This window comes from Vombatus ursinus, unplaced genomic scaffold (assembly GCF_900497805.2).
Source record: "Vombatus ursinus unplaced genomic scaffold, bare-nosed wombat genome assembly UNPS02014820.1, whole genome shotgun sequence".
NCBI lineage: Eukaryota > Metazoa > Chordata > Mammalia > Diprotodontia > Vombatidae > Vombatus > Vombatus ursinus.
This window is the reverse complement of record NW_020954598.1, coordinates 3035363-3047251: the sequence shown is the minus strand read 5'-3', so window position 1 is coordinate 3047251 and position 11889 is coordinate 3035363. Positions and strand designations below refer to the sequence as shown.

Genomic DNA, 11889 nt, shown 5'->3' with positions numbered 1-11889 from the left:
CTACCGTTTCTTATTTTCTCAGTCATTTACCCTATTTTGCATTCTCCCAAGCAAAGTTTCAGTAACAAGCATTTAAGTATTTTCTGTGTGCTGGGCACTGTGTTAGGTGCAGAATACACACCAGCACAAAGGGAAAAAAGTGTCTTATCTTTTGAAGGAAAACAACTTGCTTTTCAGAATACTGAGCCACAGCTCAAGAATATACGTTGGCATATTCCCCCATCCTTTTCCAATAAAGTATTTTTTCCAAAGTAACCCTTTGGCTTTTTGATTTCTTTTGTAGGTTCTTCTATCTCCCTTATTTGAGGTTCAGCTAAGTTTCTTAAATTTTCCTTACTGTTTCTTAAATGTAGTACTTTGGTGTTGAAGCATCCTGCTCTCTGTTCAGCTCAAGTGACTTGTAGCTTTCTAATGTCTTCAAAGTAGAAATCCAAACTCCAGAATAAAGTCAAATGTAGTATTGTGGATGGTGAGCCAGATTTGGTGTCCTCCATACCTAAATTCAAGTCTCTCTTCTGACTCACCCTGTCTGAGTGACCCTGGACAAGTCATTTTAAACTCTTAGTTCCTCAGGCAACTCTCTAAGGCCAGAAGTTGCTGAGCAAAGGCCAGTCTGCATTGGTAGAGGAGGTTTTTTCACCAGGAGTGGCTTATATTAGTGAATTCACAGGTTTGGGCTCCCTTGAAAAAGAATTCTCTATTTTCTTCATTTTGTGGAACAAATTTTTGTATGGAAGAACAGTTTTAATATATGCAAGTATCTTTGGCTTTCCTTTGGTATCACCTGGTCTGAATCAGATGCTAACTGTAGTTGTTTATTCCTTGTGTTCCTACCTAGATTATTACCACACCACCACTTTCATTTTCATATTGCATGACAGGGGTATTGTAAATATTTTAATTGTAGTGTGTTACAATCCCTCCACATCTACTTCCTTCCTATTTCTCTTATATAGATTTTTACATCAGTATTGACATCCCAGTTCTGAAAATCAGATCACCAGGTGTCAGGTATGCCCACTAAGTCTTATTTGCCATCATTTTTAATAGTAGTTCATCTTGTTATTCCATCTTTCCATTTCTAGATGGACATACACTGTGACCTTTTTAATATTTTACTTCTTTGGAGATCTTAGCACCTGAGCAGTTTTTTCCCCTGATTCTTCATCTGCAGACTCAGTTCTAGAATTCTGATTTAAGAAAGACACATTGAATATAATTAATTTAATCTCTTTCCTCATTGCTTTTTGTCTCATTTGCCTTGCTCCCTTGCAAGTTCCCATTTTCCTTTGGAGAGTGCAACTTGTACACAAAGGTGTTATCTTTTTTATTTGTAGGAAAAGTTACTGAAAAAAGATTGCCTGTGTCTAGGGGCAAAGGGAGCAAAAATGTTACCAAATAGAAGATGCCAAGTAGGGAGGAGATTAAAGGTCCCTTCAGCTGTGACAATGCATATTAAGTACTTTACTCTAGGCATAGTTTTCATTTACATATATGTCTAAGTGAAGTTATAGATTCCAAAAGACAGGTGGAAAATTGACTTCTAAAAATGGTTTATCCAATCCTTTTTAAAAGAGATTTTGAATTTTGTCTCATTTTCAAGTAGTTAGGCTGTTTTCCACAATTTTTAAATCATTTTCAGTTCACAATTTATGATTTAATAAACTCTTTGATTTTTCAAGGGTTCATTATCCCACCTGTTCTTTGCCCAAATTTTATCTCTTTATTGTTGTCTTACCTTGTACTATTTTACTGCTTATTAGTTTAACACGTCCTTTGGAACAGAAGAAAGGAAAAAGAAGAAACACCTGAGATTTTAACAACTTGTTAGCTCTTCTTTCCAAGGGTTTGGTAGAAGCTGAAACTATTCAATAAAATGGATTTTGTAGAACTTTCGTTCTGTTCATGTGCTCTCGTCATCCATTGCCGTAAATCATTGAGGTTCTTTTCATACCTCTGACAATGAGTTATTCTCTTCAAGTATTTCCTTTTTTATTCTTAGGAGATGTTCCTTGGTTACTGGCAAACCACCACCAGCCATTTATTTCATTTTGAAGAATGGACATGGTAGAATAGAAAGAGGCCTGGACTCAGAAGACCTGAGTCAAAGACCTGAATTCAAATCTTGGCTCTGCCTATACAACTTTGGACAAGTCACTTAAAGACTCTGGGCCTCAGTTTCCTTGTCTGCAAAGTGTGAGATTTAATGTAGATGATCTTTAAGGTCCATAGAGCTCTCAATCTATAATCTTGTCATAAAGGAAATATCTTGCGTTAAAAATCTTTTCCAATTTCATTTTAGGTTCAAAATGGAGAGGATAGAAAAATTACAAACTTTAAAAACTATTTTAAGGGGGGGAGGGGTGCATCATGTCAATCCTGTGATATTTTTTATAATTTTGTTAGACATCCCAGGCATATAGTGTAACAGTTTGACATTGAGTTTGCTCCTGTGGCCTAGTAACAAACATGACTTCACATTTAGACAATAAACAAAGTGCAGAAACTGAATTTCATTTTGTGTGGGATATAGTACGTAAATCTCACCTATATCTTTCCTTCCTTCTCTATACCATGCTCAAAAATGCATGTTATTAATGGTTTTGATATGGTAAATAAACTATTCCTTGAAGGTAAATTCCCAAATTTAGAAGTGAGTTATTAATGTAATACTATGAAATAAATACATTATTAAGTAAATCAGTGAAAGCTTCTTAAATGCCTTCTTGTTTACTATTAACAGTGTTTCATTTCCATACCACCTGACTTGTAGGCTTCTCCAGCATTATTTATGTTTAGATTCTTCCCTGGTGATAGGGAATGAGATTAGATAGTGATTATTTTTAGTACTTTGCCGTTTTAACAATCATATGTACTTTGTATAATTGTTGTTGAGAAAAGGTACCTAGAGCAAAATACAAAATGACACGTACTAGCCTTCATTTTAGCTTAAAATGATGACAGAACTATGTGTAACTTGGTGCAACTTTGGTACTATCAATAAAATTACATGGTGTTATGAGACATTTTTCTTAACCAATGAAACTAAGTATTCCCCTAAAATTATAAAAATTTCCCAAAGAACCCTTTCTCAGTCAGTAGTTAAAGATTTCAAAGTGTGTATGGACCATCTAGAATTGTTCCATTTTCTCTCTCTTGTAATTGAAAAAAATACTAACCATTTATAATATTTTTGTATTTTTAAGGCCTCCTATGTGCCAGATCCCGTGCTAAGTGCTTTACAATATTATTTCATAGTGGTCACATAAAGAGCTGTCTGCCTGGAATATGGTTTTGCATCATAATTTTATTTCAATAAGTACTTGATTATATCTAATATCTAAAGTGGATACAGTAAAATTACTATTGAACTAAATGATAGGTACATTCTTATAAATATCAGAGCACATTTCTGGCACTTATATAAATAACTGTTCTGTGGGTGGAAGGGTTCAATGAAGGGAATGACTTGGAATAATGTGTTACACATTAAGATCTTGAGAGTGTTTTCTCTTTATAATCTTAAGCTCTGATCTTAGCCTGCAAATGGAGAATTAAGTAAACCTTCCAAGAAGTGTTCTCTTAAAAAGTCTGAGATTGGGGCTAGGAAGAGGAAATACTATTCCCTGTTTGCAACATAAAAGCAGGATAGTTCTCTATATGGAAACTTGTGAGCAGACATCATCCCAAATTTGAAGTGAAGACACATTAAGCTGCTTTGACATTACTGTGCCTGGCTATTTTTAAAGAAATGTTTAAGAAGTTGTGATTTCCAGAACATTTCTCTCATGTACGTCTGTCCTTTTTTTTTTTTAATAAAAAATACCATAGTAAGGGAAAAGAATTTACCTTTATTTAAGTAGGGTTTAGTATTAGTAGTGCTGGTATTATGTTAGAACTTAACGATTGTGAACATGTCTCATTCACTTCAGCAGCTGATTTCCCCTTTGATACCACCTCCCCTTGACCCCTCCCAATTCCAAAAGGCCTCAGTTATCCTTACTGTTTCTTAGCCAGTACACAAAAGGAGGTGTATTTTGATGGGTCCTGAAATTATCATTTCCCTTGCTAACTTTTTGACTGGGAATTGAAAAATGAAGCCATGATGGAAAAAATAACAGCTGTTGTTTTTGTAGTGAACAGAACACTGGTCTTTGAGTTGGCCATCCTAAGCTGAAATATTGGTCCTGCTGCTTATTAACTGTGACCCTGAACAAGTCACTTAACTCTCTGAGCCTGGTTTCCTCATCAGTAAAATGGAGATATTTCGTAATACCTACCTGAGAAGTTTATTTCAAGAAAATTAATAAACTTTAAGCTGGTTGTTAAACTCTTACTAATATTATCAGGGAGTATGAGTATATTTATTACATATGTCTGGCAAGATTCATACTCATCAACAAAACTGTTAAGAGATATTTTTCATTTATTATATATATACATATACATGTACATATGCACTATATATAGTCTGTGTGTGTATGTATACAAATACATATGTGTGTATAGTTCTGTCATGAAAAGATCACTAGACTTCTAGTTCTAACCCCTGCTCCACTAATTTCTAGTTAAGTCAGTCTCTGTACACCTCAGTTTCCTCCTCTGTTAAATATATATAAAAATAGTTTACCTACCTCACCAGGTAGTTTTTTAAAATCAAATGAAGATTATGTATTATATACATATGTATATATCATGCATGTATATAACTATATAGAAATGTGTAGATAAAGACATAAGGGTAAGTCAGTAACTTAAAAGAATTTAAGCATATCTTCAAAATACTTTATTACAGAAACACGAACAAAAATGTTGTCAACTTTATATTGCAGAAACTCAGTATTGTGTGGTCAAACCTAGTAATAAGAGTTTGTAGTAATGTGCACGTTAAAAGTCAATAATGTCTATGAAAAATTCAATTCACCATAGATTTATTGATGGTCCCTCATTGGCTTGATCAGGGGTAAAGAAGACTGGACTAGGAGTTAGAAGTCCTAGGTTCTGTTTCCAGTTCAGCTGTGTAACCTCTAAAAAGTCATATGATGTCTTGGAGCCTAAGTTTCCTCATTTCCATAAGAGTGATAATGTCATAGCCTATCTCACAAAATGTTGTGAAGATGTGAAATGAGGTAATGTGAATGAAAATACTTTGTATGCCATCAAACAATATAAAGATGTATAGTCAAACTCCTGGCATTCCTTTATTATTCAGTACTACCCTACCCTAAGCTTTTCAGCCTTCTTTCCTGCTATTCCTCCTGCATCATAGATGCTTTAGTTAAACTAGACTTCTTTTCCCCAAAAAAAACATACCCTTTGCTTTCCCATAGTTGTGGCTTTGTTCAGACTGGTTCCCGTCCTCATTCTCTCTCTTTACCTTTTGACTTCCTATATTTTAAAGCCCGATTTAGATGCCATCTTCTTCATGAAATGTATTAGGGGGTCAATTAGGTAGGTAAAATGGACATAACATTTCTGGGAGGTGAGGGGTGAAGAGTATCCTAGCTCAATTCAGTGGACTGGGGGGAAAAAAAACAGGTGAACCTCTGCCCTAGCTTACTAAAGGTTGGTTTGATAGCACCAATAAAATCTTTCATATTGGGCTTTAGAATATATTCTCTAGTTTTTGCTCTTAGAACAACAGATTTATTTTACTTTTCTTATATTTAATATTAAAATGTTGTTATGTACCCTGAGATGTTGACAGCATGGAGGACGTGAGCAGGAGTTGACAGCATGGAGGACGTGAGCAGGGAGGGTGAGAAAAGGGAAAACAGTTCGGTGTTAGAAAATTTTCATGGATAATTACAAACTAAGTCATTTACATATGGATAATTAAGAGTTAACTATATTCTTGCTAGCATATGAAAAAAACCTAAGATCAATGGAAATTTGAGATGAAAGTTAAGTATGAAAGTATGCAAACATAAATTAGAAATGTATGTACTAGTTATATGTATACATAGTTAAAATAGTGAAATGCTACATTCTTTTTTTTTTTTAAGTTCTCATCTCTGTTAAGCTTTTTGGCAATTATTCTTAAATCTTTTGGATGTAAATTATTTTAACTTCAAAAAATAAGTGGTTTCTTAGCTGTGGATACTCTCTTCATTCCAGATAGTTTCATGAGTTGCTGTGACCAAAATAGTTAATTTCCTACTGAGGAACTTCAGACAGCATAGTCTGTCACCAGCTAGTATACAGTATTTTAACTTCCAAGAACCTTCATTCTACTAACTTTTCAAAAATTTTAGGATCTTGTTTGTGCAAAACTTGGACACATAGAATCATTTAAATCATGTGAGATTTTCATTATGATGAAATCATGCCAAATAATCATTTTTCAATCTATCAAAAATTCATTGTGTAGTTATGTGAAAGTGTGCTAAGCTGGGAATCCAAAGACAATTAAATGAAGACTCTTTCCTCCTGGCTCTCACAGCCTGACTGACGCTGATGGATTTGGGCTCCTCAGAAGCCTGGGGAGTTCTTTGTCTGAAAAAGAAGTTGCCCCAAGTGATGCAGTCACTGGGGAAAGTACGGAGTAAGGGCTGATACCCCGGGCCTGCAGCAGCCGCCCTGGCAGCTGTGTGGAAGGTCACTGTTTCTGGTCTCACACTGTTAGATAGAGCTGTATGTTTGGGACACTGTACAGCAACAAGCCTCAGTTTGCCTTGTGGCAGCTTTGGCTCATTTCACTCATTGTCTTATTAAGGGTCAGACAGAACAGCTCTAATTCCTCTTCTGCCTGACAGCTCTTCATAGTTTTTAAGACATTCTTGTGTGTTTCTGCATACACCTCTTCCCCCAACCCCCAAATATACTCTAGACCTCAGCTGGTGATATTCATATGACATGATGTCAAGGTCCTCAACTGTCCTGGATGCTCTTTTTCTAGAATCTTTTGTTCATCTATTTCCTTTTTAAAATGTGGTGCCCAGAACTATTGTGTTAGAAATATCACCAGAGCTAGTTCTGGTCACTTTTCTTCTCTTAATTCAGACTCATTAAGTTTTTGGCTACTGTGTTTACATTTCTCACTGATTGAGATTGTAGCCTACTAAAACTCCCCGGCCTTTTTCAGACAAACTGCTGTCTAGCCACGCCTCTCTCGTTTTGCTTTTAAGCTAATTTTTAACCTAGTTTTAAGACTTTACGTTTATCCCTATGAAATTTTGTCATCTTCAATTCATCTCATGTTCTAGTCTGTCAGGATCTTTTCAAGTATTACCATCCAGTTTGTTAACTATCCTTGCTGGTGTTTAGGTCATCTGCAGATCTAATAAATGTACCATCTATTTCATCATCCAGGTCATTGATTTAACAAATAAATAAATGCTTCAAGGTCAAATACAGATCCTTGGAAAATGCTAAAGATCACCTTCTAAGGTGATATTAAACCATTAATGATTGTTCTTTGCATCTGGCACTTCAATCATTTGTAAGTCTACCTAAATGTATTATGATCTAGTCAACACACTTCCATCTTTTCCACAACAATAGCTTTTCTAAACTGTAGGTAACCATGCCTACAGCATTATACTGATTTAATCAGTCTGATAACCCTGTCAAAAACAAAAAACAAAGTGAGGTTGATCTAACATTTTTGGCTTTTTTAAATCTACATTGATATGAAGAGTTGGAGGCAGCCACACAGAATAAGATCCCACACAGAACTGGACAAAATATCCAGCTTCTTAGTTACCTACTTTATTTGCAGTGTTCCTACTGGAGACTACCTCCTGACAGCAGCTTAAATAGGCAGTAAGTGGGGTAGAGATTTTTTTAGATAGCATCATCCTTGACCCTTGCTAGAGGAACCTGATTTCATAAAAAACACTTGCCCACAGGTAGTAACTTTTTCTTTGCATGGATTCTATATTCAGAAATTTTGGGGGCTACCCATCATTTGTTAGATTTTTCTTCTTTGTGGCTTTCATGTACATGTGCTATAATCAGTCAATAACATTTGCTAAGTATATTGGTAATATAAAAACAAAATTAAAAAATCTCCTGTAAATTTTTATTTCATAATTTCAAATGTGTCATCCTTAGAGATAAGGGCATTGTGGAATTGGTCATTTAAGCAAAAAAACCACTAATTATCTGATGTTTCAATGTTCAGTATCTTTATAAAACATATTCTTATTTGCTTAATACAACCAAAGCTCATTTTACTGTAAGGAAGTGTATAACAAGGCAGAATGGTAAAGATAAGGTAGTACTCATCAGACTGAAGAATGGATTGAAGTTTCAGCTTGCTAGCAGTATAACTTTGGGCAAGTCAATAAACTGTTTGTTTAAGTCTTGATTTCCTCTTCTTTTTCTATCTTTAAAGCGGGGACAATATTGTCAGCAAAGGATGTCAAAGGATGGTTGTAAGAAAAGTGCTACAAAACTTGTTATGAATTTGAGTTTAACATAAGAATCATTCTGAAGAGTTTAAAAATGTAATACAAAAGTTGGTATTAAAATTGTTAATAATGTTATTTAGCTAACGACTTTTCAATTTTAACCTCGAAGAACTTAATGAACTCTTAAGGGGGAATTATAAACTGTAGTACTCTGATACCATAGAAGTTACTTTTTTCCATTTAAAGATTGAGAACCTAGATCCACGAGGAATTCAGCTGTCAGCTTTGTTCATGAGTGGTGTGGATATGGCACTCTTTGCAAATGATGCATGTGGACAGCCAATCCCTTGGGAGCACTGCTGTCCTTGGATGTATTTTGATGGAAAACTCTTCCAAACCAAACTCATTAAAGCAAGCCGGGAGAAAATTCCACTCATTGACCTCTGTGATGGTCAGGTAGGTGACCAGAAATGAACATAATAGAGAATTGTGAGACTCTCTAGTTTTTATGTGACTGTTATTGCTGTTTGCTTTCATTTGTGCAGATAAATAATACTTAGGTATCCCTAATCCACTTTGTATGCTTCATCTGAAATGTTAGTCTTAAGAACAGAGACCATGTTTCCCACAGAGCTGAGTGCACAGTAAATGTGGAATAAATATTTGTTAGTTTTGAGGATGACATGAGTCAAGGCTTCCTTAACTGAATGACGTGTGTCTGTTTTAGCAGTTGATAAACCCAAATTTGATACACATTTATGAGAAAATAGCTAAATTTTTGAAGTTGCTGTAACTGAGAGTTAGAGAAATAAAGCAACGCTTAGTAGACATCTAAGTGAGGCAGCACAGCGTGAAGGATGGAGAGCCTGCCTGCCTGCCTGGTGTCAAAGGGACCTAAGTACAAGTCCTGTCTCTGAACCATGAACTATGTGTGTGACCTGGGCATCTCACTTAACCTTGCAGTGCCCAAGCACTGCAAAAACTATATTGCAGACCTGTGGGTAGTTTTTTTGGCATCGGTAAAGTACTTTCCTCACCAGTCCAGACCAGACCCTCTTTCTATTCCCTACCCAGTCATTCCCACCCCACTCTACCTACCCATTCAGGAGATTTAATCTAGAGAAAGTAGTGGTTATGTTAGCATCACAGGGGATGAACTCTTAATGATTTACAGGAACAGAATCAAATAGAACATTTTTATTAAAGCTAATACATAAATTTAAAAACATATTTTAAGTAATATTTTTTTTCTTCTGTAAGAAGTCTTGTTATGCATTTACATGTATATTTTTATTGATAGTTACTAACTTGAGAAGTTTTTTTTTAAGAGAAAAAATCTATAGAGACCAGAAATTCTAATTTCTTTAATTTTTTTCCAATGCAAATAACAAAGAAACCAGTTGAGAAAAATAATAACTTTACTAAAGTTGGAAGATCAGTCAGTAAATAATGTCATTAAGCATATACTGTGTTAGGGATATAAAATCAAAAATTGTACAAATTAAATTCACAAAAATCTGTAGCATTTCTGTATTACAACAGCAACAACCAAGAGGAAATGAAAGGGAAATCCCCTTCAATATAATAGCTCTTGCAATCAAGTCTCTCCAGTACTCTGTGTCCTGCTTTCCTCATTTATAAATGGTTATTGTTATTTTGTTAAATATTTAATAGTATTAATGTAAAGGTAAAAAAGAAGCAATGAATACATGTGGATTGAAAGGAAGATTACTGATCTATTCATTCACTGTCTATCCATATCTGTCCACTCTGTGTATCACCCTGGGCTTGGCATATTTCCAAGAAGAGGGGTGAAAGTTTTTGTACTATATAGCTACAGCTCAGCCACTCTTAATCACTAAGGATTTTTTTAAAGATATGTACAGATTGTCTTTTCTTTTTTTTTTTAGTTCATCAGCATTTCTGGTCTGAAGATGCTTAATAACATTTGAATATATTAATAAGAATTCAAAAGGCAATAATAGACCATGCAGTGTTTTCTAAGATTGTGTTCCCAGATTTCTGAAAATATTACTTTAAAAGATTATCATTCGTTTGGCTGATAGTTTTGCAGTTAGATGTGTCCTAGTAATTTTATATTTTTTCTTTCAGTGTTAATTTATAATAGTTTAAATTGTTGGTAAAATTTTTTAAACATATACGTTTGATTTCTAGGCTGAACAGGCTGCCAAGGTAGAAAAGATGCGCCAAAGCATCCTGGAAGGATTAAATTTCTCCCGGCAGAATCATCCACTCCCTTTTCCACCACCTCCTGCTCTGCCTTTCTATCCAACTTCAATGTATCCTCGACACTTTGGGCCAGTCCCACCACCTCAGGGCAGGGGTAGAGGTTTTGCTGGTAAGTACATGTGAAAGGCAAAAGTTTTTTAATCACTCAAATGAATTTTCTTTTACTTTTATAACTTTTATTGTGTCTAATAATACATTCACATAAATGGCTAAAGTGGAATATGGGCTGTGTTTCTAATGCTGTTCAAGTCGTCCACACTAAACACAATATTTAGAACTCATCATTGTTAGTATTACCTGTGAATTCTTCAGTGAGAATGGGCAGTGGAGGGGGGCGCCAATAAATTACATACATTTTTAAAGATCCATTTATTTATGCCAAAAGACTGGGAGGAAAATCAGGATCAAGAAACATTGATTTAGAAACTATTCAAATTTGTGAATGTGACTAAAACCAAGACAGACACCGTCTCTTTGCATCTGTAAATGTACTCTTTTGTGGTTATGTTAGAAATGATGTAACACGCCAAAGCCAAAGGGGACCCACTCACTCCCTTCTCTAGTTCCAATCGTTAGAACCTTCCCGAAACCAGCCTTTGCCTGAAGCTAGTATTAACACAGAACTCTGGATCAATTCTCTGGAGGGAGTCCTGGAGAAATGATATGCCCCTGTTTTGCCAGTTTTAACCAAAACTCTAGGGTAGCGAGGTGCTCAACAATAGTGAGGTTGTTTAACAAGATAACTCGTTCCTCATTCAACTTTCGGCGTAAGCTTTTCGATTTATTAAAGTCATATTTAAATGAGGCGGTCACCACAACTTAGAACCAAGCACCAAGGTAACTCTTCCTTCCTGGTGAATCCCCTGTCTCTCTCTGCCCTGGGTCTAACAGGAGTCTATGGCTTTGGAGGCCCTTATGGGGAAACAGTAGCGACAGGTGCTTACCGTGCCTTCCGGGTGACAGCCACAGCAGGACACTCCGCAGCTTTCTCTGGCAGTGACAGCGGCAGGACTAGCAAGTTACAGGGCGGTAATTATACCTACACCTTTTCTAGAGCTTCTGCCAACAGCTTCTGCGCCATGGTCTGATGGCCCCCTACTGACAGCCAGTTTTTCTTCTTCCTTAACTGCCTAATAACTGCTGCCCTCTTCCACAGAGCATTTTTCCCTCTAGGTCCCTGTGATGGCATTTACTAACTGCTAGCCTCAACTAGAATCTTTCTTAAGGCCTTAGTAACCTCTTAATACATTGCTGTGTCCTCCTGTGAGTTTTTCAAATGGATTTA

General features: G+C 35.7%; 1 protein-coding gene across 4 annotated transcripts in view; it reads left to right on the top strand.

Moving 5' to 3' along the window:
• Positions 1–11889, top strand: part of FAM120A (family with sequence similarity 120A) — a 152856-nt gene that overhangs the window by 124485 nt on the left and 16482 nt on the right. For 2 of the 4 annotated variants that reach the window (XM_027836861.1, XM_027836862.1), the window contains 3 exons: positions 8601–8810; positions 10530–10713; positions 11496–11633. In XM_027836861.1, the coding sequence (XP_027692662.1) occupies positions 8601–8810; positions 10530–10713; positions 11496–11633 (532 nt within the window). The remainder of the gene's footprint in view (positions 1–8600; positions 8811–10529; positions 10714–11495; positions 11634–11889) is intronic. The other 2 variants (XM_027836863.1, XM_027836864.1) reach the window with 1 other exon arrangement.